This window comes from Felis catus, chromosome B2, assembly GCF_018350175.1.
Source record: "Felis catus isolate Fca126 chromosome B2, F.catus_Fca126_mat1.0, whole genome shotgun sequence".
Classification (NCBI taxonomy): Eukaryota; Metazoa; Chordata; class Mammalia; order Carnivora; family Felidae; genus Felis; species Felis catus.
The window spans coordinates 75474636-75501661 of NC_058372.1; the positions used below are offsets into that span (position 1 = coordinate 75474636).

Sequence of the window (27026 nt, forward strand, 5' to 3'; positions counted from 1 at the left end):
TTTTATATACTTCAAAAACCTGTTAAACATCAGTTATTAACCTAGGGTATGTGTAGATTTCTATATAACAAAACTTTATATAGTTTCTTGTTAAAAAGTGGTACATAATTGGAATTTTTCTAATTCACATAATCATTCATATAGTTTCATAATACAGTTCTCAATGGAAGGGAGTGGGGAGAATTAACTGCCCTTCCACAGGGTACAAGTTTGGAAATGTGGCAGTGCTTTTGATTCTTATAATCACTGGTGGGTGCTATGAGTATGTATTTTCTGGGGACAGGGATGATAAAAATCATGCAACACATGGAATTGTTCTGCTTAAAACAGAATTAACCTGACCAAAATTCCCAAATGTCTCCCATTAATAAATACTGCTTTAGAAAATTGTAAGCCACCATGTGGCTAACAGACACATGAAAAGATGCTCAACACTGCTCATCATCAGGGAAATACAAATCAAAACTACACTGAGATACCACCTCACACCGGTCAGAGTGGCTAAAATTAACAACTCAGGAAACAACAGATGTTGACGAGGATGCAGAGAAAGGGGAACTATTTTGCACTGCTGGTGGGAATGCAAACTGGTGCAGCCACTCTGGAAAACAGTGTGGAGGTTCCTCAAAAAATTCAAAATAGAATTAACCTATGACCCAGAAATAGCACTACTAGAAATTTATCCAAAGGATACAGGAGTGCTGATTCATAGGGGCACACTGTACCCCAATGTTTATAGCAGTACTATCAACAATAGCCAAATTATGGAAAGAGCCCAAATGAATGGATAAAGAAGCTGTGGTATATATATATATATGTATATATACACACACACACACACACACACACACACACACACACACACACAATGAAATACTACTTTGACAATAAAAAACAATGAAATCTTGCCATTTGCTACAACGTGGATGGAACTGGAGGGTATTATGCTACATGAAATAAGTCAATCAGAGAAAGACAGATATCATAGGTTTTTACTCATAAGTGGAAGTTGAGAAACTTAACAGAAGACCATGGGGTAATGGAAAGAAAAAAAAATATATAGTTACAAACAGAGAGGGAGGCAAACCATAAGAGACTCTTAAATATAGACAACCAACTGAGGGTAGAAGGGAGTTTGGGGGCAGGGGGGTAAGATGCAGGGAAAATGGGTGATGGGCATTGAAGAGAGCACTTGTTGGGATGAACGCTGGGTATTATATGTAAGTGATGAATTACAGGAATCTAATCCCGAAGCCATGAGTACACCATATACACTGTATATTAGCTAACTTGACAATAAATTATATATAAAAAATAAATAAAATAAAACCTAAAAAAAGAAAATTGTAAGCTATATCCTTTATAATACAATTAAATAAAAATAAGAAAAAACGTTACAAAGCAGCTGTTTCATTTTGCATCTGCATTAGGTACGTGAGATGCAAACATTTGTAGATAGTCTCAGCCTTCCATAAATGCACAGTCCATTGAAGAAGGGTAAAAAGCCAACTAACATTTTAAGGTGAATAATCATCTTTAAATTATTTTCCTATTTTAGCTGTACATTTCCAATAAGGAATTTGTTTGTTTGAAATAAAGTGTACATGCCTAAGTAAGGTTATGCCTCCAATACGGCTCCATGTGATGAATGCTAGATGAGAAGCTGGGTTATAAAGAGGATGCTATCTAAAACCAGTATTGTGTCATTTTTTCTACATGAAGTTCACATGTATAATAAATGCTAATTTTAGGTATGCCTTAATTTTTAAATGGCATGAAATTTATAAATAAATTTTATCTATTCATAAATTTAAAAAACAGACTTTTTTAACATATGGAAATTTTTATAATAATCTAGTAGGTAAAATCCTTATGAAATTTACCTGTGCCATCCGTAGCTCTGCTAACAGATCTGTAAAATTCTGGGTTTTGGTGGGTTCTGAATCTTCAACTATTTCAGATAGGAAACGACTTTTGTGCATCTGTTCTCTGATTTAGTTTGAAAATAAAAAAAAAAATTTTAACAAAGTACTCCTTTCAATGAAAAATATACAATTCTTAAAATTTAAAAAAACCTGATGGACATTGGAACTATCTGAGCCACTGAAGAGAAAAAGTTTATTTACTCTAAAGTTTAAAGTATTAAAATGCTAATATACTTTGAGATGTCTGTTTAATTTAAAAGAATTGAAACCCCAACACCTTGCTTTATTTATAAAATAAAAAATATTTTCTCCTAATTCTCAGAGGAAAAAACCCTATGTCCCAGAAAGATGTGCTGCATTTTTCCTCTGGTAATGTGCCCTCCTTGTCACATCATTCTAGACTCCTTTCTAAGAAGCACAAATCATACACATGGAGACTGACAAAACCAAATAGTCTATTATCTAAAGTTAGAATAAATTTTTGTTTTTCCAGAAATATTATACAAGGAATTTAGGAATCTATATAAGATCATGCAATCCTAATGCAGTGAAGACACCATGTATTTCATTGTGAAAATTCATTTAAAATTTCAATTTGGGATCGGGGAATAGATCTCTTTTAAAAGCCAGGCAGTAGAAGAAGTGGCATTTTAAAATACTTTTACTGAAGCATTTGGAAAGAAATCAGATATAATGCTTTCATATATCAGAACTGTGCATTTTATCACACCTGGCTTCGGGTCATACATTCATGGCCTAAGAAGTTTCTTCTAATAGCAGTCCTTTCTGAGTAATTAGGTGTTTATATGAAGTGACACAAAACCATTAGTCATTTCCTAAAAGAAGACAGTACCCTAATTTGCCCATGTTTGTGCGTTCAGCTTTTTCACTTAATATGTTAAAGCTGAATGTAGTAATATCCTAAAGATCTTATAGTCTGAAATATGATTCTTAGTAGGTGCTGGTGCTCCATCAGCCTGCCATGTTGAATGTTGGTTAATAACTCACTAGTTCTCCTTCTCAATAGCAGCCTCTGCCCGCTGGCCTGGAGGATATCCCCTACCCTCTTCCCGGAGCATACCTCCTCCAGTGACGACTAATTTGGGAGTATGAAAGCCTGCTCCTCTTGCCTCAAGTGGGGCCAACTCTGTGGTACAATCTGTTCTCCTGAGCTTTCTGGGGAGAAGAGAATGAAGCCAGTCTCTGGCTAAGACCACATTCTTACTTACCTTCCCTCCCCTCATCCTCCCATCTTGCTTCTCTTGTTCCCCTTCTCCTGACAGTTATCCTCCAGGAAATCACCTCCATAAGGATCCCTACCTCAGGCTCTACTTCTATAGGACCTAACCTAAAGCATTAAGTGACACTGTATCATTTATCACATGGTTCTTTAGGAGATGGTTAAGCACCTCAGGCTTAATGACTGATCAAGATGAATACTATATACTCAATTTCCTAAAATTGATATAAAACTCAAATATGAGTATGCTGAAAATACTAAACTTTGTACTTTGGAAAAATACATTGAATATTAAACCTATAAAAGTTATGAACTATAAATCAATGTAAAATTTTTTTCAGTTCTAAGTAAAAATAAAATGTATTATTAATATAACAATAAAATGCTTAGAAATAGCCTAAGTATATTTGATTTTAAGAATTCAGAAAAGACTCACTTTAAGGAAGCCAACTCGCTGAATAAACTCTGGTTTTCCTTGAACATTCGCTCCTCATTTTTCTTATTTTGTTCTTGCAGATCTTTCACTTGACTATATAATCGTTCATTTTCCTTTTCATAAACAGAAAATTACATTTTAGTTAAAAGTCATCAGTACTTATACAGCAAATATATATGCTCACAACAGATACATCCTTTAAGCATTCTTAAAGTCTTTTAAATTTTTTCAGTTTTTGAGTAAGCAAAATCTTTTATTAAACTCTTTATCTCAGAAGAAAACCTGTTAATCTGAAAACAATTCTTTCCAAAATGCTTACTTGAAAAAAAGAAAAAAAAAAAGGTGCAAAAACTCTCAAAGCAAGAGATCCTAAAGTCAGTGTAAGGCACTGTATTTCACAGAAGTGGGGGAGTGGCTGTAGGAATAACTACATCCCAACTGTGAGAAACAGGGTCAGAAAGGCCCACTGGGACTGTTTGCATTCTCTTTTTTCTGTTTCTAACCTGGCTCCCTGCAGTGAAGTAATTGGATATAGTTAGCTATGACAGGCTTCCATGCTTGTTTTTGGAACTTTCTGTGAGCAGGAAGTTAGACACCAGGTGTTTCCAAAAGTGTAAGGACAAGGCTGAGCAGAGACTAGGCCCAGTTCTCCACCAGCCTTGGACTAAAGAGTGACTCAAACAGTGAGATCAGAAGGAGAAAGTACCCATCTGTGCTTAGGTGCTGTGGCTTATTAACCCTTTTTAAAATTAAGAATCCTATGAAAACCAATGACCTTTGAGGATCTAATAAAAACCACGGACTCTCTCACCATGTCTGGCCTGGTGCCTGGTAGATGGTCTGTGCCTGAATACCTGCAATTTAATATACATAGATACACAAGTTTTGTGTTATCTTTGTGGGAGAAGCTAGTTGGCATCCTTCTGGGTCTGTGAAATCCTCCTTAAAAATGTGTGCTCTACACAGCAAGATCAGAATGGCAGGCGAAGGATTTAGAAGGTTCTAACTCTAGGGCAGTGTGTCCTCTGAAACCAGTACTCATTTATAGGAAAAGTTGGGACAATGCTTTCTCTGGATGTCCTCTGATGACAATGCTTGTTATTGACAGGCTTGATGCTTAAAGGTCAAAAGAGAAAAAGGTAATGAAAGAGAAAGAGAAGGAGAGGAAAGTAAGGGGAAAAGGAGGAAACTAAGATGAAGTTTTATGCTGGAGATCACTAAACCTGTCCTGGCTGACTGGCTTAGTCAACATCACCAAGATTCCATCACATATGGCAAGTATCCGCCCTCTGTAGGACACACAGATTTTCTCTCATTTAATTCAATTTTTTTCATTCTTGGCACACTGGCAATTAATTTCAGATTTGTATTTTTGAATAGAATACCAAAACTAGTCAATACAATCCAGTGAAAAGCATTACACAAAACTAAAGAAAAACAGGGCAGTTTCTAAGGAATATGGCTATTAAAAATAGTAACAGGTGACATTCACTAACTGGCTAGTATGCGCCAGGTACTAACAGGTTGGTTTACACTTTCTTATTTTAATTTCACAACCATCGTATGAGGCAGCTACTATTATTACCATCTCATTTCAAGGATGAGGAAACCGGCTTAGAGAGGTGAAGTGACTTGCCCAAGGCAGCACAGCAGGTGGTGGGGCAAAGACTAACACAGGATTCTTTGAATCCAGAACCCATGCTCTTAACCACTTTAATTATACCCATTAAAAATGTTCAGACTAGTCAAATTATTATTTCCTCATATTTGCCAGAATTCCTATTACCTGTTACATGAGCACAATTTTTAATATGCCTTATTTTTACAATTAAAGGATCTCAAGAACAAATTCACAAAGTGCTGAAGAATCACCATACTTGTTGATATCCTTGAAGAAGTGTCTCTTGTTCTTGTATTTCTTTTTGAATTTGCTTTAATTTTTCTTCAGTGACAGGATCAGCTGTTTCTCCAAAATGTAACCATCTTTGCTTTTTGTTTGTTTCTTCAAAGCTACTCAACTTTGAGAAAACAGATGTTTTATTTAAGTAAGGAAATGATGAAATGAGAAATAAGGAAGAATAACAGAAAACTCAAGGTGCATATTATATAAAACTGTCCCATAACCACAATGGAATAACACTAACTACAGTTAAATCATTAGTGATGTTTTATGCTGATGGTTCTGGTGATGAAAGTAACTCAGGAATGCTACAGTGTCATTCTCTGAATCTAGGCCCTTCCATAGCAGTTCTTTCTGAAACCATCTTCTTTGAAGATCAGAGTGAACTAAGGGATTTGTTCTCAGAAAGGACTGCTAACAGAAGAAAATTATCAAAATGGGCCAATTTAAATTTTGATTTTTTTCCCCATTGGGTTTGATTTAGGCTCTGCTGTGAGGAGGCAGTCTTTGGAACCCTGTTCATATTTTACACAGCAAATACAGCAAGTCAAACAGCCACAGGAACAAAGGATGACAATGCATTTTGCAGGGAGTAAAAGTTTTTTGTTTTTTTTTTTTTAATAAATGAAAGGAGAAATAGGACAATGTGTCTAGTACCTTGGCTTGAAGAATATAATTATCTTGATTTAGTCTGAAGAGTTCCTTTTCCTGTTGTCTCCTTAGTTCTTCCATCTTATTTTCCAGCTCTCTCTCTTTTTCTGAGAACGTAACTTTAATTTGCTCAATTAGGGCTTGTGCACCCCTCCATTTTTCCTCTGCTTCCTGAACTCTTTTAAACATAAGTAACTCTGTCTCCTTGTTCCCACCACAGTATCCTGAAGAATCCTTTTAAGGAGAAGCATCACTTCATTATAGTATATTTACATAGTAGATTTGAACATAGGTGGTTGGGAAAAAAACCCACAATGAATAAAAATGACATGGTTAACAATGTTCTACTATATAAGGAAATCAATAAATGTTCAGTAAGATTAGAATATCACACTTGATGCAAAAGAAATTTCACATATTACTTATACTTGAGTTTTAATATTATAGAACAGAAAAAAATTATGAATGTAATTTTGAAATTCAATACCTACATTCTGAAACTGAACACAGTAATCGGTTTCTGTAGAATCTTCAGCCTTCTTAGGGGTGGCCAGGCAATTTTCAATTTTGGGAGCTGGTTTACCCAGAGCTGCAGGCTTGATGACTTTTGTTTCAGATAAGATTTCTGAATATTGTAAACAATAGACAAAAGCACCACAAATGCAAACAAAGTTGAATGTTTATTCAGCAATTATGTAACAACAAATACTAATACAATGGGAACACTAACATAAATGAGGATCTCAAAATAGGCTGAGGTATAACACTAGAACACAGCTGTTTCACTACGTGCTCACGGATGCCCATAATCAACATTTCACTCAATTTGACAGAGAAGGCTAACTGACCCAAGATTCACGTCAAATGATAAATGGAGCTAAAAAATGTGAGAAGAATGTGGACAGGGATAATTTCAGGCCTTACTAATTTTAAATAAACTATCCTTTTAAATATTCACAGCAATAATAATATCTAAATGACAAATCAAAGAGCAGCTGATAACGTTATAAAGCATTTTAGTTCAGATTAAGTGTGCTCTCAGAGCACACTTTTCATAAATAGTGTGTATCAAGATATAGGATCAATGGAATAATATAAATTGCATGGCAACTTTATAACAGCTAGTCTAAATGTGATTAAAAAATAAAATTATTATACTGCTATAAAACCCTGATAATATATATTACATTAGAAAAAAATGTGATAAATGTATATTCTAGTCAAATTTTCAGCTATTTTAAGGTACTTCATAAATCCCCAAACAGTATGAGTAATTCTAAGGCCAATAAGTTATTCAATTAATAATAATAAAAAAAACATTTATGACAAATACCTGGAAGAGATCTTGAGGCCCATATTCAAATACTACAGGTTCTGAGCTCAAGAGTCAGTAAACATTTATTTATCTGCCTTAGAGGTAAATGAAGAATTTGAAATTTATATTTTTAAATATAATTTCTTCAAGATGCTAACTTTTTAAGTGTAAAGTTTACATTTTCATTAAAAGCGAAATACATGGTTATTGAAGATTTGGAAAATATAGAAGAGTCAAAAGAAGAAACAAGTCACCAATAGCACCTCACCCAAAGATTTCTTTCTCATCTTTTTTCCAGGCATGCAGAGGTTTTCCTTACAGAGCACTAGTCATATTTAATTGGACTCTCTGATGTAAAAGGTTTTTTTGGAGAAATTTCCTGAAGTGTTCCCAAAGAAACTGAGTCATTGTGAAAGCTGGCATTCATCTTTCCAGGTCACTGGAGGTCCATTAACGTGGCCAATGAATGGGGAGTGATCTGCTAGGACTGTCATTCTCCCTAGGAAGTGGCAGCTAAGAGTGGCAGGTGGTTCTTAGTCAAGTTGTAGTCAGCCAGTGCTTTTATACCAGAATTCTCTCTTCCTGAGTTCTTAATTATGATTTCTCTAAGTAATTATTTTCAGTAATGGTACACAGACAGTATATTTTTTCTTCACATATGAGAGAAAATCTGCCTGGATATAAAATTCAAATGTGAAAACGCTGCAGAATTTGGACTTTATGAACCTTTCTTGAAAAAAACAATGGATTAAGAAAATTTAGTCAAATAAGAAACCAATCATCATAATTCCAGAATGAAGAAGCTATGGCTAAGGGACCTGTGAAAAGCATTCCATCTCTTTAATAACCAGAACCAAGATCTAAATTCCAAAGCTGAGGGGGTTGCAGGAGAGACTAGATACATTTTGGACAAGTAAAAATGAAATCAACAAAAATGAGTAAAAGGCATGTGAGTGGGAGATGTAGGAGTTTTACTATCTTATATTTCATAGAAGGGGAAACTGATAATGCATAAAATTGAAAATGTAGTTAAAAACAGCATGATTTTGGCAACATTTGAGTAGTTTTCAAAATTTATTTTCTTAAAGGGATCTTTTGAGATCTATTTCCTAGGATGAAGTTTCATTTTCTTCTTACAGATTTAAGAAAAACTAAATTTAATATTTTATTTAAAAAGAACTTATGAAGAGTGATCCTGTTCTTATAAAATGTTTTGTCCATTTAGCTATGTCTGCCTCTCTCCTTCCATCCACCCATCTACGCTTCCTTCTACCTGTATGAGGACATACACATGAGAAGCATGAAATGATGCTAACCCAGTGTGACACTAGTTGTTTCTTGCTAAGCAATTGCTTTACTTTTATGTATTTTTGAATTTAAAAAATGAGCAACTATTCCTTTTGTGACAAGAAACTTATTAGTCTAAAAATAAAAACATAGATTAACAGCCAAAGAAAATTAATTTAAAATAAAAAGGATAACAACCACATAGCAGGCACTGCTAATTGCCAATCTCCTCTTCCTCCCTATTAATTAGAAACTTCCTTATTAATTTTGCCCAAGCAGCAATGTAGCCAGTTGAAAATACTCATCTCCCTGGACTCCAAGTAACTGGGGGTGACCACAAGATCAAAATTCAGGCTAATAAGATGAAACCAAAAGTTCCTTACCTGGGGCTTTCAGAAAAGACACTATTTTCCTGATTAAGAAGTTGATTTAACTGGCATGAACCTTTTACCTTTCACCTTTCCTCCTGACAGGGCATGGAGGCCGAATAGCCATCTTATGACAATGAAGACAAAAGTCACGTATAAAGGATTCTGCAGCAGGAAAGAAAAGGGATCTGTTCCTTGCACAGTGGCACTAGCTCTGAACCGCCTATCCCTGACTTCATTTTATGTGAAAAAGAGAAATTCTGAGTAAGCCCCAGCAGCTGGCTTATTTTTCATCTTAACCAATATTGATTCTAAGCTCAGTTAGAAAATGCACTTTCTGTACACTAATATCCATCTCGGAGTCTGCTTGTTGGAAAGCCCAACCTGTGACAAGTAACAACCATCCAAAAGAATTAAAATTCTTCTGAATAAAAGTAAAATTTCTCTGAGGGAATTTTACAAGAAAAAGAGATAAAAAAGATATTACACTTAACGGTCTAATGAAAAACAGTTTAAAAATGGACAGTCATGGTTTATCATTGTACTCTAATATAAATTTTAGTGTTTTACTTCTATTTTGATAGTCACAAAGACTATAAAATTTTAAAACAGGAAAAAATACTCATAAAAATATTGTTGTCTTCATCTATCAACCTCTAAAGCATGCCCCTCGTTTCTTTTCCATCAACTGTGACATTACTTCTGTCTTCATTCTTAGTAATTTTTTTAATATTTTTAAACTTTTTATTTTTTTTATTTCTATATTTTAGAGACAGACAGAGTCCTAGTAAGGGATGCACAGAGAGAGAGGGAGACACAGAATCCTCAGCAGGCTTCAGGCTCCGAGCTGTCAGCACAGAGCCCGACACGGGGCTCAAACTCACAAACCGTGAGATCATGACCTGAGCCGAAGTCGGACGCTCAACCAACTGAGCCACCCAGGCACCCCCATTCTTAGTAATTTCAATACACTCATAGGTGATCCTTTCAAACCCTGGCTTTTGGGTCATTATACTCCACTTCTCCACCTCAGCTATTTGCTTCCATTGGTACAGTCTAGACCTTTTCTATTACCAGTAACATAATCACTCCTGATCTCAGTCTTAGGCATTTACTCTCTATCACTCCTATCTTCCACTTCATGCCCTCTGGTACCTGGATTCCAACAATCCCTTGACCAATTACTAGATTCCATGACAGCTCCTCTACTCAAGGACTCACAGTCAGTTGATCCTACCTGTTTCATACTGTACTACACCCCTCGATTTCCTTTCTTCCTTCCTTACTCAACCTGAATTCCACATACACCATTAAGCTCCCTTCTTACTCCTCTCTCCATACACTGCACTCATTTGGCAGAAACCACTCTTCTTGATAAATCCAACTATACAACTATCCAACACCTGTAGTCACGCAGCAAAATCTGGACACGCACACTCACACACACAAACATGCTGCCTGATTCAACTTAAATGCATAATCACTAACTACAAGAGAACTCTGCTGCTGGCACTCTAGTCCTTCAGGATGGCTATTTCCCATCTTCTCTTCTCTCCTCCAACACTCCTACCCCATCCTCAATGCCAGCTAATGATATTATGTTTTATTTCTTAGAGAAAATGGAAGCAATCAGAAGAAATCATCCATATTCTTTCACATTTCTACCTACCCACCAGTATCTGTACCTACATTTCTCTCTTCCCATCTGTTTCCACAGATAAACTGTCCATGCCTCTATCTAGAGCCAACCCTTCCACTGAACAGTAGATTTGCTTATAGCTCCTCTACTCAAGGACATTATTGTAGCAATTCTTCCCCTCTACCATAAATTACTCAATCTTTCCAAAAAGCATAAACATACTATTAGACATACTATTATTTCAGCCACTTAAAAAAAAAGCAAAACAAAAAGCTTTTCTTGACTCCACCTCCCATGCCAGCTACACGCTGTGCTCCAGGGTGGTCTATAAATTAAGTATCCAATTCCATTTCTCCTAATCCCTCCTGTTCTCATTCAACTTGCATTTTACAGCCACATATCCATGGAAACTGTCCAGTTTACTGATGACCTCCTCCTTGCTAAACCCAAGGGTCAGTGCCCAGTTTCTACTTTCCTTTATCTCTCAGCAGCAACTGATAGAGAAATAAATTCTCCTTTCTTCAGTTAGCTTTCAGGATCCCACATATTCAGGTTTCCTCCAATCTCACTCTATTCTCTTTGTAGGTTACTCCTTAGGCCTTGGTTTTTGCTTTTTTCTCTAGCTATGCTCACTCTCTTGATAATCTTTGTCAGTCTCATGTTTTAAAAACAACCTATATTAGTTTTAATAATAACTCCCAAGTCATATCTGCTGTCCACACCTCCCTCTTATAGTCTAGACTTTTCAATCTAATTGGCTCCTTGTTGTCTCCACTTGCATATAGAACGATCATTTCAAAATTATCACCTCATCAACTATACTCTTGATCTTCCTTCCACCCCCAAATCTACTCTACCAAAGCCTTCTCCATCCCAGCTGGACAGTGACTCTATTTTTCCAGCTACTCAAGCCAAAAATTTTGGCATCATTCAGAAATCCTCTTTCACAACCCCAAACCAATCTTTTAGATTTTTGGTTCTATCTTCTTTTTTTTTTTTTTTTTTTACTTTTTTTAATGTTTATTTATTTTTGAGAGACAGAACATGAGTGGAGGAGGAGCAGAGAGAGAGGGAGACACAGAATCTGAAGCAGGCTCCAGGCTCTGAGCTGTCAGCACAGAGCTCGATGTGGGGCTCGAACCCATGAGCCATGAGATCATGACCTGAGCTGAAGTCGGATGCTTAACCGACTAAGCCACCCAGGTGGCCCTTTGGTTCTACCTTCTAAATATATCCTTATTCAACCACTTCTCATTACCTCCACTGCCACCACTCTGGTTTGGGCCCCATCACTTCTAGCCTAGATTCCTAAAATCACCATCTCACTGGTTTCTGTCCTTCTTCCCATGCCCCGTATGCTATGTGAATGTATTTATATGTATATGATCTTCAACACAACTGCCAGAGAAATCTGTCTAAAGAGGTCAGATGAGGTTACTCCCATGTCAAAGCTTTTCAGCGGCTCACCTGTTTACTCAGCGTAAAATCTAAGTCTTTAAAATGCCCTAGAAAAACTGATACATTCCAGCACTTTTGATTCTCTGATCTCATCTCCTACTACCCTCTTTACTCACTCTGCCCTCATGATACAAGCTTCTATGCTGTTCCTTAAACGTGCCAGATATTCTTTTCTACTTTCAGACTTCTGCATGGTTATTTCACCTTTCTGGAATATGATTCCCCAGGTATCCACATGGCCAATACTCTTATCTCCTACAAGTCTTTGTTCAGTGGCTCCTTCTCAATGAGGCCTACTCTATCCTATTTAAAGCTGTGACCTGCTGCACTCCACCACTGACACTTCCTCTACTTTTTACTTTTCCTTAGCATGTAACATCATTTACTTATTTATTATGCTTACTGTTAAATGTCTCTCCTTATCAGATGAAAGTTCCACAAAGATGGGGGAGGGGAAGTGAGGTAGCCCCTCACTGAGATAGCCCAAGGGCCTAATAGTGCCTGGGCCAAAGCAGGTGCTCCAAAAACATTTGTTAAATGAATGGATCTGGATAAAATAAACTTCAAAAATGTTGGGGATTAATTTATCTAAAATAAATATAATAGAATAAATAATACTAAAAACAAAATTAGCATGAATACTCCTAAACATCAATGAAAAATTTTCATTCTTCTCTTGATCATACTAAAATTTAAAAAATGTCCCAAGTGTTTATTTTTTTAATATTAAGCACTAGTTCCAATGAATGGTTAATTAGTGACAAGTAGATGACAACGTCACAAGTTGGTGTTCCACAGGAAAATAAGAGAATACAAAAGACCTTGTAGGGAAAGGAACTGGAGGTCCACAGGTTAAGAACAGGAGGAAAGGATGCTTGCATTAATCCTACAGAATCATATTCCTGTCTGTCCAGAATAACTACTTCCTGCTGCTGTTTTCTCCTTTACTCTCACATAAATCAGCCCAGGCCTTCTTTTCCATCTGAGATGCACAGGCTGCTGCAGCAAATACATACAAAGGCATACAAATACAAAGGCAGGAGAGAGTCTATTTAATGCCTCAAGAATATAAAACACAGTCAAAGTGGTCCTGGAATTAATAGTCTTAGGGAAAAGCAAGGAAAGACATTTTAAGCTAGAAATGAATTTTCCAGTGAGGACAATTCTCCTCATGACAACTATCACCATATAACAATGATGAAACTGGTCACCTATTACATTTAATCATAAAGGAAAGGATGACATGCTTCTGGCTCCATTGCTCCCCCTTCCTCACTGGGGTTTTTTTTCTTTATTTATTTTTTTAATGTTTATTTATTTTTGAGAGAGACAGAATGCGAGTGGGTTGGGGCAGAGAGAGAGGGAGCCACAGAATCCAAAGCAGGCTCCAGGCTCTGAGCTGTCAGCACAGAGCCTGATGTGGGGCTCGAACTCACTAGCTGTGAGATCATGACCTGGGCCAAAGTCAGACGCTCAATCGACTGAGCTACCCAGGTGCCCCCCCTCAGTGGAGTTTAAAGGCAGCAGAAATGTTGGTTTGATATGAACATTTCTGTTTCTTTTAATAGCTGCATAGACTTCTAAATTGAAAATTACCCTTTCCTACTGTCAATGTAAATGAACTGCATTAGGAAATAACTAACAGAGGCACTGCAATATATAAAAATACGCATTATGTGATATATAAAACATCCTGCCTATCTCAGCCTATATGAAACTAATATCCAAATAATCTCTATATCAACCTTCATTTGTAGCTTGCCATTTGCATTCTGAATTTGTAGGTCATCTCTGGTAAACAACCGATATTCCAAAGTCAACCAGATGACGTTAAGTTTGACTCTCCTATCGTCTATTCATTTCCCATACTTCACAAGTGTCATTCTGGAAAGCCAAAATCTAATGAATCTTTCAGAATGGAATATACTATCTGAATATTAATTTTTTTTATAAGAAGAAAAGTTCACAGAAGGAGAGAAATAAATAGGAAACGTAGATAACAAGGACCATAAAATAATACACTATATGCACAGAACTATAATATGAAAAGAGCATATGATTACCTTTTTTCCTAGCTTGATTTGAAGTAGGAATGGATCTCACAGTTTTACTTTTCATAATGTCCTTTGAAGTTTTCTTTTCAAGAGTAGAAAAAGACTTGAATGGTGAACTGGATTTGCCATAGCCTGAGCTCCTAACTGATGCATATAATCCACTCTGGGGTTTTCTTTTAAGTACAGGAGGTGCACTTCTGGCCTTCTTGTGTGGTTCATGTTTACCAGTTATAGCCCCTTCTTCGCCAGAACTGAGTTGAGATCTAAAAGTCTGCACACAAGTAGAAACTCTTTAGGATATATAAATTAACTTCAACTACAGCTGTGAATGGAGATTTAACAGATGGCAAACCATAGTGATTACTAGATAATAGTTTGTAGAAGACAAACCACTACATATTAGAATTCTCAAAGTCTCACTCATCAGGATTTTAATATTTTGAAGCACATCTTCAAAGTCAGGAGTAAAACAAAGCAAAAGAATAAAACAAAATAAGCTTGCCAGAAAGCAAGACGTGTAATTACTAGAATTAAGATGGAGGAAAGCAGAGAGGAATATATTTTGAAATAACATAAAATTTTATCTTTTTTCCCTAGAATTCTCAAGATAAAAATTTATTAATACCCTGCCTTATTCCACAAAAAACTTCAGATGGTTTATGGTAAACATATAACTCAAAACCATAAAACTACAATACCAAGATCAAAGAAACTATAAATCAGAATAGATCAAGAACAGAAGAAAATGGAGCAGTAAAATATAACTTTCTCAACAGCTGCTGATAGCATTTTTGTAAATGACAACTTATCTACTTTTGCAAAATACACACTACTGGATAGATTAAATAAAAAGCATTAGAATGATGAATAAACTTTATTTTCTTATGCTACTCAAATTCTAGACTATGCTTACTAAAAACAAAGGAAGAATGTAAATAATGGCTTCCAAAAGAAAGTGAATGCTAGATAGTGGTATTTTACAATTTGGGGATTATAGGATGTTGTAATAAATACTGCTCACAAATATCCAGGATCTATGTGGAGATTAGTATGTAATCAGTCCCACCAGCTTAAGAAGTACCTACTTATCAATAGTATTTACATAACTTCATTTCTCAATATGTCTAATCAACTTAGATTATAAACACTTACTTTATTTACTTTGTCATCCGGAGGCAATAATGGAGGACCAACAGATATTTTTTTCCTCAAAATATCAAGATACATTTTATCTATATGTTCTTCCGTAGCATTTACTCCTAGACAGCTATTTTCTCTATCTTTATTTGTTGTCTTTTGTAAAACCACATTCTCTTCATTTTTGTCAAAAAGTTGGTTTACATTTTGTGGTTCTTGAGACATAATATTTGGGTTCCTCTTAAGGGGTATAGGGCTAACAAATTCAGTTTCTTTACTATCAGCCAGTTTCTTATAGCTATAAAACAAAACAGAGCATGAACCTTAGGTGACTCCTCAAATACCAGTTTTATACACACACACACACACACACACACATATACATATACACACACTATATATATCACATATACACACACACAAAATATAAGATTTATATTTTAATATGTATAATGTTATTTATACATAATATTAAATACATTTGATATTTATAACTATTCAAATTATGTCCTGAATGTTAAATACATTATTTGTAATTCTGGCTGACAGAGTATGCTCACATAGTGTCATATAACTGTTTTAAATTTCAGATAATGTAATTTTAATGCAGTATAATATAAAGAATTACATGGATAACTCTGAGACCTACTTCAAAGGAAAGCCAAACAAAACAAGACTAAGATGGTTTTAGTGTAAGAAAAAATAAAAAATGAATCTCTAAATGACCTTTGTGTAATATATCATTTATCCATAATACCTTATAAAGTCAACATGCATTTGAGGCAGGAAAAAGATTTTACACATTTTTACAAGAAACTAAAGAAGTAATCATAATTTATGTCAGTGAGAAATAGAATATAAATATTAAAAAGCATAAATTTCATCACAGTCTAGGAAAAATTTTTAAGTAAAACATGAAAATCACTAGTATTTAGAGAAAAATCATTTCTGTGGTTTAAAATAATTAAATACAATGCAACATTTCAGACCATTCAATTTTTAAAATAGAGAAAATATCCCTTAAGGACATTTTCTAAATGTGGTTAAATATCAGTATATTATAGGGGCTCCGAAAATAGGGATATTGTTATTTTCAAACTACATAATCATGGTCTATTAGGTCATTTAATTTTATAATTTATAAGATAATGTCACTTATAAAATAAAGTTTAAGAGGCTACTATTTTCATATGAGATAGATTGGTTTCTCAGTAATTGTGAGAATTTTCTAAAGTAGTTGGAATCATCAGAAAATATAATAGTTCTTTCCTTCTTCATGGTAGCAGAATCTGGCTAGAAGTTATCAAAACTGTTTCCTGTTCTTCCTGCATACTAACTAAATTATGTTTCCTTGCCATCCTGCATCTAGCTGGGGCCGCTTACTAGTTCTTGCCTTTAGAACGTGAGCGCTATGGTGACAAGAACCTAAGATATGTGTCATTGGCTTAGTGGCTGGGTTTGGGGTGGCAAGGAAACTTATGCTAAAAGCTGGAGAAGTGGCAACGCATGTTTTACATTGACAAAACATTTGCCAAACTGTTACCTACAATAGTTTATAAGGCAGATCACATAGCTACTGAGTCTGGGATACTAAGAAAAATAGCAGGAGAATTTCTAAGCGCTAGCTACTGTTGGCTACGTTTGACTAGATATTATAAGAAAGACATGAGCTCAGATTTAAAAAGGGCCAGTTTGTAAGAAAAAATAAAAGGGAACAGAGAGAGTCGAGAAATTAAGGGCCTCATAGATTCACTTTGTAAAGAGCATAGACTCAAAAGAGTAAGATTTGGCATTGAAAAATGCAGGATTTCATGAGACTTCTCAGTTGAAAAGAGTTACTCAGCCCTTTGACAAAGATCATATTAAAGGAGTCATCTTCCCTTAAGGTTATTGTTCCCAATAATATCCAAACAGCTGCGACTGAATTGACAGGAAAAAAAGGGGGGCAAAAAAAAGCAAAGACTTAAAGCAGATTTAAAGCCTCTGTCTAGAAAATTAAGTGTAGTTACTGGCACAAGGGACTGACTGGAACCAAATAGATCAGAAGCTCTACTAAATTTATTTTTAAGACTTTTTTTTAATGTTTAGTTTTGAGAGAGAGAGAGAGAGAGAGAGAGCGTGAGCAGGGAAGGGGTACAGAGAGGGAGGCAGAATCTGAAGTAGGCTCCAGGTTCTAAGCTGTCAGCACAGAGCCCGATTCGGGGCTCTAACTCAAACTGTGAGATCATGACCTGAGCTAAAGTCAGACACTTAACCGACTGAGCCACCCAGGCGCCCCACCCCTCACCACCCACTAAACTTTTTGAACAAACTATAATAATAAAGAAACTACAACCATACATTAAAAAAAAAAAAGCCAGAGATTTGTTTCGGAGACCTAAAACCACCTGGTGGTAGGAGGTGGACTAAAAAAGGAATGCATCTTCCAAGATGGGCACAGCCTCCCTGCAAAACCGACTTCAGTTGTGGCCAAGGGTGTAAATATCCTTACAAGGCGTTTCCAGTGGACTTCAAGGTTGCATTACTGATTGCTGTATTTTCCTCATATATTTCCCTTCTGAATGGGAGTATTTGTTGCAGTTTCGCCATTATATATTGGATCAAGTACAGAACTTGTGCTTTTAATTCACAGATTAGTAGACACTGAAGAGCTGCATTCAAACCTGATGGAGAAGACTATGCTCCACCTGAAAATCCTGGCCTTTTAGATGGACAGGGTCCTGTATGAGACTTTGGGCTATTTGCTTTGGGGAGGGGATAGTGGGTCTTTGTATGAAGGTGAGTAAAATAGATATTTGGCTATTAAAAGGGCAGATTCTGGTAGAGACTAATTAGATGCCTATTAAACTCATTTACTTCTCTTTCTGAGCACACAAGCAGATCATATTTCCCAGCCCTCTTGGACCCAATTTGCTAGATGTGCTGGTTCTTACCAGTAGAATATGAAGTGATGTAATATTTCTCTGTTGAGGCAGCTAAAAAGAATTGTGCTAAATTATCTTTTTTATCAACTGGTTGAATGAGGCCATGACAACCTTAAAACCATGCGTTAATGACAAAGTAGCCTGGGTCCCTAAATGACTATATGGAGTAGAGTCCTACTCCAACCCCACTGACACACATGGGATTATGACACGAGCAAAAAATACATTTTCGATGATGTTTAGCTACTAAAATTTTAAGGACTTATTTGCTATATCAGCTGAGATTATTTACAGTTTACTAAAGAGGTTTCAGATATGTGTACTAATTTATACCACTGACATTTTAGTAATTATTGTTATGGCTTTAATGTAAGTATACTTGTTTTTAGCTTTTAAACAAAAACGAAAAAAATTATATTTAGAATTTACAGTAGTAAAATGATTCCACCTATGCCAGCAAACACACAAGATGTGTAAAAAAATCTCTTCATTAACACCAATACAGTCCCAAACAGCAGTAAGGGAGAATAGTCTGCCCTTTAAAAAATACTATCTAGTGCTGCAGATCAGTGGGAGAATACTAAGCATTCAAGTAGATGGGTTTTAGTGTAAGCTTCATTGTGTCACTTTCTCTCAACTAGCACAAACGCAGAAACAGGATGAGAAATCACTACAAGTGGATTTACATGATGAGGATGTAGTACAAGGAAGGGCTCAAACTGTGTCTGCTGAAAACACAAATGAACAAATAAATACAGGAATGGATGACAGAATTTCACAGAAATATTTCATGGAGATCAGAGATCTGACAATGTAAGTTGTTAAAACACACAAATATTTCTTGTGTTTCCTGGTTATAACCACATGATCTTTGTTTTTCTTTCAAGTTTATTTATTTTGAGAGAGAGAGGCAGAGAAAGAAAGAGAGAGAGGGAGAGAGAGAGAGAGCGAACGCATGTGATTGAGTGAAGGGCAGAGACAGAGGGAGAGAGAGAATCCCAAACAGGCTTCATGCTCTCAGTGCAGAGCCCAACTTCTCGCAAACCAGAAGATCATGGCCTGAGCTGAAATCAAGAGTCGGACACTTAACCAACAAAGCCACCCAGGCACCCCTACATAACCATACGATCTTGGGCAATTTATTTAACTTCTTTAAGCCTTAGTTTCCTTATCTATGCAATGGAGATAATAATAAAATATAACTCATAGAGTTGCTGTAAGATTAAAAGAAATCTAAAATGCAAAGATGTAAAGAACTTTGCACACACAGTAAGCGTGTGATAAAAACGTCAGCTGTTATCATTATTATCATCACCACCACTGCCACCACCACCATCTTCATGACCTGGTTCTTGTGAGAGCTCCACTACTAAACTGATTTACCTCAGTTCCAACACCTGAATGATGCGAATAAAGATGCCTGACCTATTTGTTATGAGGATCACATGAAATGATGGATGTGACACTCTAATAGATGTGACACAAATGCAAGGTTACTGTAACGTGCTACTCTGTGCTGGAGAATGACAGGAAGGTCCCACAAGCTTCCATTAAGATGTACTGGCGCTGGTGCATTTTCATGAAGCCCACTGCTCCTGTGACCAAAAATCTTACCCTGAAAAACGATGGCTGGTCTGTGACTAAGTACAAAGCTAACTGGTTTATAAATAAGCAAATCTATGACTCATACAGAATAGAATTCAAATCAACTGCCCTGAGCTATTTAAAGCTGAAAGGATTTTAGTTTTCAGTAAAAAAAGCCTTCAGAATACTTGATGGCAGCAAACGTTTTTTTAGTGGCATCTATTTTTAAAGTATTTTTTAATTTTAGCACTAGAAGAATTTTGATAAACTGAGTAAGAACTAATAATAAGGAGAGCAGTGACTCAAAGGTAGACTCATATAAGCTACTCGTTAAATCATTCACTAGGAATGAGCATGCAGAACAAATGATTCTAAAAGTTTCCAGTAGTAAAACAATAAGCAAATAAACAATCTGTATAATCCATTCCAAAAAATCTCATACCTGACAGGTTGTAAATCAAAACCACTGACACCAAAAGAATCTATTCTGATAGGTTTCATCAACTCCTCTACCGTGGGCAGGTCTAAGAGGGAAAAAAAGTTAAAATAGCAACCCCCGAGATTATATGAATTGCTTAATTTAATGTCTAATCCCACTAAGATTACATTTTTTTCTGACCAACAGAACAAAATGATATATACAGTAAACCCAGTTTCCCACTATAAACTTACTTGTACCAAGAAAATCTCCTTTGATTTTTATATTTGAAATATATATATCTATATATTTGATGTATCCATCTACATGAATATCAAATATATGCGTATGGGTATGTCCATACATGCACACACATTTGTTAAATATATTATTTAGTTGATCCCCAAATACTATTCTCTATTTAAAAAAATTACTTTAGTATATGCATAAGGAAAAGCATAAAAAATGTGCAAACACTTAGGTGATTTTCTGATTTGGTCAAGGCATACTGAAAGAGGAAGTGAAATTTTATCTTGTGTTCAGCTCTAACTTTATAGTTAAACTACTGATTCCCAAATTTCATTTCAGCAAACCTTTTAAATTAAATTCAGAGATTGAGAAACAATCACTATAGCAAACTATTTAGATTATACCATAAGAGAAACTCTTCAGAGAGGGTCTCAAATTAACTTTTACCAGATTCTGTAGTAGAGATGTTTTTAGAGGACTCTTCATTTTCTTGAGGATAATCTTTCACTGAGCTCTTGATATTTTCCAATGCATTACTCTCAATCCTTTGTTCATCTGTATCTCCCAAAGACTGGGCTACCTGACAATAAGCCTGATGTAGAGCTTCAATGTCACTATTGCTTTGTCCATAAGAAACACCTGTTGAAATAAATGTAATCTCCAGTATAATCACACAAATACGTGAGAAACATAAACCACTAATAGCATCCGTTAGTGTGTTAGGAATGGTGAACAAGGTTGTAGGACAACAGCAACATTATAAACACAAGAGTTAAATACAAACATTGGTGGGGCGCCTGGGTGGCGCAGTCGGTTAAGCGTCCGACTTCAGCCAGGTCACGATCTCGCGGTCCAGGAGTTCGAGCCCCACGTCAGGCTCTGGGCTGATGGCTCAGAGCCTGGAGCCTGTTTCTGATTCTGTGTCTCCCTCTCTCTCTGCCCCTCCCCCGTTCATGCTCTGTCTCTCTCTGTCCCAAAAATAAATAAAAACGTTGAAAAAAAAATTTTTTTTAAATAAAATAAATACAAACATTGGTAATACGTAGCTATAGCCTACCATTATGAAAACCTAACGCTCAAAAACTCTTTAGCAAGGTAAGATGTGTCCTGACATGGTAACTGTGAACTCTGATTCCACTGGTTACTGCCTTCTCTTCCTACTACCCTTAATCAATCCCATTACATTGGATACAACTATCCCTAAATTTCCTAACTGACAAAATCGTTCAAGAATTCTGTCTTCCCTTACCATTACCATTCTCTCTCACTTTTGTACTCTCTCTCTGCTTCCCAGTGCCACCAAGTATCCTACAGTCTGCATTTCTTTAACTGAAATTCACTCCTCTAACTCTGCAATCCAGTATGTGTTCCAATATCCTGCTAAAGCTGTTATAATCAAAAGTAATTTTCTAATAGTCACATCTAGCCATCTTCAATTTCTCCAACCCTGTGAGACGTCTGACACTGTGCTTTCCTGGAAACTGCATCTTTTGTATAGCCTCTTCTTCCTGTGCTTCCCAGCACTCTGATGGCTACCTCTTTGTGCTTTCTGGTAAATGGTTCATCTCAGGGTCCCATCTTTAGCCCTCTTTTTTAAACCTCTCACTTTTTTTTTTTTTTTTTTGAGCTGGCTAATTTTATCAAGACCCTTAGCTCAACTATTACCCATATGCTTGTGACACCCAAATCTATGTCTTTTGTCCTTACCACTTTTTTGAATATTAAACCTTCTAACAGATATGTACACTGTTCTATAAGTAAATCAAATCTAGCATATTCCCAACTGAATTAATTGTATTCCCCAACAAAACTTGTTCTACTATCAGTATTTTGGGAATGGTATCACTATTCACCCAGTCATCCAAAATAGAAAACCTGATGCCTTCGTTCACTCTTCCTTCCCTATTAACCTTCTCCTCCTCCTACCAATTGATAAATAAATTCTGGAAAAAAGAATTTTAAGACAATATGACAATCATGATCTAAAATTTTATAAGCATTTTTCTTACTCATTTTGTACCTTTTACTACCAATGCTGTAATTTTCAAAATTAGAGAAAAGGATAAAAGAGTCATAGAAGAGTGGGGAAAAAGAAAAGAAAAAGGGTGAGTAGTCTCCTCTTCTGCTGATACTCATGATTAATCAAATAGTGCTTAAAAATAAAATAGATGTAGCTTCATCAGCAAAGGGCTGACTTCTCTGCTTTTTACCTTACAAAGAAAGGACTTTATGTAGTTATTTTATGTATTATTACAAGTTAAAAGCTCCCTAATTTTTCTACTTTAGGAAGTTGACAAATGTCAAATCCTCTGGTGCAGAGACAAGGATCTAGTCGTGAAGTAATACTGTCATCCTGGGACTGCTCCTGTCATGCAGTCATCGCACAAAAGGGTACCTGCCCATGAGACAAATGAAAATAAGCAAAAAGCTGGATCTGGCCCCCATTTTCACAGTTACCAACCTTTCTAAAACAATAAAGCACAAAGAATTTCAAAAGTGATACCTTTTTAAAAAGATGATCTTTGAGAATGTATCAACTAAACTGAGGTTTCTTAATTCTAGAAGAAAGTGGTAAAAAACAAAACAACCTTCTCAATTTTCAGTTCTTAACCCAAGTTCAGATGCTGATTTGAAGATTTTCAAGTGTATTTTTGAAATAGTAGGTAAACTCAATACCCCACAACTAATAAGTATTTATACTGTATGCCTTCAGGTTTTTTATTATGATTTCTACCATTAATAAGGGTTGATATAAATAACAGTGATGAGAACCATATAGTTGCTACTGCTTGTTGAATCTTAACAATATACTAGGCACTACACATTCCCTCAGTTGACCAACACAAGGTCTCATTTTAAAAAAGAGGAAACAGGCTTAGAAGCATTAATTGTCCAGTGTCACACAGCTGATAACTGGCAAGGCTGGAAATACAAATCTAAGGCTATATGACAATAAGATCATATATCCTCCAGTAATAACAAATTATTTCTGAGTCAAGAACATTTAAGAAATAAGACCAGAAAACTACACCTTTGTAAAACTGCTTGAATCATCTTACTAGAGTTTTTACATTCAGCAATACCTTAAAAAAAATTGTTTATAACCTACAGCAGTGGTTTTCATACCATGTTTTACAAAATCATAGTTTCTCAGAGAAAATCATGGATTCTACCGATGTTTGATTGAAATTTCATTTTAAATTGTTCTTTGACACATAAAAATAGAAATTAATCTGCACATTCCAATGTGCCATTTATGGAATATTTTGAAAACCATCAGAGTGATAACTTTGGCCTCCTGCTTTGTTTTCATGTACATCTTAGAATGCAGTTCCTCTGACCATTCTGTATATATATGAATTTCCTGTAACGTATTACTGATTAGAAAAGCTTTAATTCTATATTGGTCTTTTTAAAAGAATTCATGCCGGGGGCACCTGGGTGGCTCAGATGGTTAAGTGTCCGACTTTGCCTGAGGTCGTGATCTCAAGGTTCATGAGTTTGAGCCCCGCATAGGGATCTCTTGCTGTCAGCACAGAGCCTGCTTCAGATCCTCTGTCCTCTCCCTCCTTCTGCCCCTCCCTCACTCCCTCTTTCTCTCTCAAAAATAAATATTTTTTTAAAAATGTAAGAGTTATAGAATTCATATCAACTTACTGAAAACCGCATGTAAGGTTGACTATCACAACACATATGTGACATCTACTTAAACAGTAAGACTGAAGAACATGTGCTCAGCACATGCTTTCGTTATGGTGAATATTCAACTGGGTAATAACAAGCAAATGAGTAACATGATTTTGTTGTAATTTTTTTTACTTTCATACTTATATTTTTAAATGGAAGTGGATGAAACAAGATAGTGGTGACTTTTGGAACGGCAGTAACTACAAACAAGACCTTGAGTGGACTCTGTCCTCTGTTTTTTGATCTGGTTACTGGTTACATGGGTGTATTCATGCTATGAAAATTCATCAGGTGGCACTATTATGATACATGAACTTTTCTATGGGTATATTATACTCCAATAAAAAAGAAGAAATAAAAAATAAAATAAAAATAAAATGCAAGCAGATGTTTAGAGTTCACTAGTGATTTATCATTTCTATTGCTCTTTTGTTCCAAGTATCTGGATTGGTTTAATTGACCATACTGGTCAACTGAGACTTTCAAAGCAAGATGATTAAAAAGTTCTCATTTGCAACATTTATGCAGTAAACCAAGATTTTTTTTACATTATACAACAAACATAAAATATACAAACATATCAGAAGTCTGATGATAATACAAGAACTACAACAAAAAAAGAATGTAACAAATATCTGAGGTGCATAGGTGGCTCAGCCAGTTGAGTGTCTGACTCTTGATTTCGGCTCAGGTCATGATGTCACCACTCGTGAGTTTGAGCCCTGTGATGGGCTCTGTGCAGACAGTGCAGTGTCTGTTTGCGATTCTCTCTCTCCCCCTCTCCCACTCACGCTCTTTCTCTCTCTCAAAATAAATAAACTTAAAAAAAAGAATATAACAAATATCTGAAACTTATGATTTTAAAAAACTCAAAATACCATTACTGTTCTCACTAACTTTATAAATACATATTATAAATGTAAACATTTAAATTTATACTGATAAAACACCATTTTTATCTACACAGAGAATAGTACATGAGATTTCATTTGCAGGTAAGGATTCCACCGCTTTCCAAGTTTGAAAAGGCATGGTTCAATGTACATTAGAATTTTGGAATGTGATTTAACTTTTTCCTGCACAGAGGAAACAATGGAAAAGCAAAGTAAGACCAAAATCTCATTTCTCCTACATGTTCCAAATTTAACAGAATACTCTAGAGGGGCAGAGAAAATTATTTAATATTACCTATAGTATTACACTTTGTATCAACAGCTTTCATCCATTTATTAATAAGTTTTTATTAAAAACAGACTTTACTTGGCCTAGTAGCATTAAGTGTCACCATTATCAAATTCAGATTACTTAGGTTGTTAAATATGGTAAAAAATGTGGGATTTAAATTTTTATTGTTGATATAGCTATTACATATATTATTATATATTATATTTCCTTATCTAGAAATAAAGTCATTTAGTCATAAACTCCTACGTATTTAGAGAACAGTTTTTCACTTTTACCTGTTCCTGTCATTTCATTATCAGTCATTTCTGGCAGGGACTTTGGCTTAGTTGCTCTGTCCTGTTCATCAAGGTTGACCTCTGCAACAGAGTCTAAGGAATCAAGCAGTACCACTAGAACAATATAAAAAAAAAAAAAAATTAGAGGAATTGTACAGTTCCTTCAATTTAGTATTTTAATCATATGCAAGCTGTATAAAAACAAAGATATTTACATGTAAAGAGTATATAATCATATATCTGTAATAAGTATGATCACATTAACACACATAACTATACTTATATACAAATCTAATGTACATTTATGCATGGGATGCAAAGGGCCCGTGAAAAATAACACAAAGGTATTCTCCCCACCCCTTTTTGAGATATAGTTGAGATATAGTTGACAGTTAAAAATTGAGATATAGTTGACAGTTAAAAATTGTATATATTTGGGGCGCCTGAGTGACTTCAGTTGGTTAAGCGTCCGACTATGGCTCAGGGCATGATCTCATGGCTCCTGAGTTCAAGCCCCGTGATGGGCTCCGTGCTGACAGGGATCCTCTCTCTTTCCCTCTCTCACTTGTGTGGGCTCGCTCCCTCTCAAAATAAATAAATAAACTAAAAAAATTGTATATATTTAATGTGTAAATTTGATGTTTTGACATATGTATACACTGTATATGTATACACTGAAATAATGACCACAATCAAGTTAATTAATATATCCATTACCTTATATAGTTACCTTTTGTGTGTGCATATGGTGACAACAATTCAGATTTCCCCTCTTATCAAATTTCAAGTATTAAGTATAATCATGCTGTTGTACATTAGATCTCCAAAACTTTACTTCTCTTGTAAAACTGAAACTTTGTACTCCTTAACTAACATCTTCCCATATCCCCCTCCCCTAGCTCCTGGTAACCATCATTCTACTCTCATTTCTACAAGTGTAACATTTTTAGATTCCACATATAAAGTTTTTTTTTAATGTTTATTTTTGAGAGAGAGAGAGAGCGCGAGCATGAGCAGGGCAGGGGCAGAGGCAGACAGAGAGGGAGACACAGAATCTGAAGCAGGCTCCAGGCTCTGAGCTGTCAGCACAGAGCCTGACCTGGGGCTTGAACCCACGAACTGTGAGATCATGACCCGAGCCGGTTGGCCGCTTAACTGACTGAGCCACCCGGGCGCCCCTAGATTCCACATATAAATGAGATCATGCATGTGTGAACAAGACTAACATGACACATCTGCCATGATAACTTTTCTGTGACCTCAAACCTTCTTGAGCTCAGCTGCCTTCCAACAT

General features: G+C 35.7%; 1 protein-coding gene across 4 annotated transcripts in view; it reads right to left on the reverse strand.

The window, feature by feature from the left end:
- Positions 1-27026, reverse strand: part of CEP162 (centrosomal protein 162) — a 115345-nt gene that overhangs the window by 52678 nt on the left and 35641 nt on the right. For all 4 annotated transcript variants that reach the window (XM_019830922.2, XM_019830920.2, XM_011282478.3 and 1 more), the window contains 10 exons: positions 25733-25846; positions 21033-21224; positions 20361-20442; positions 15426-15708; positions 14283-14544; positions 6644-6777; positions 6159-6386; positions 5479-5619; positions 3602-3714; positions 1884-1989 (listed from right to left, as the gene is read on the reverse strand). In XM_019830922.2, the coding sequence (XP_019686481.2) occupies positions 1884-1989; positions 3602-3714; positions 5479-5619; positions 6159-6386; positions 6644-6777; positions 14283-14544; positions 15426-15708; positions 20361-20442; positions 21033-21224; positions 25733-25846 (1655 nt within the window). The remainder of the gene's footprint in view (positions 1-1883; positions 1990-3601; positions 3715-5478; positions 5620-6158; positions 6387-6643; positions 6778-14282; positions 14545-15425; positions 15709-20360; positions 20443-21032; positions 21225-25732; positions 25847-27026) is intronic.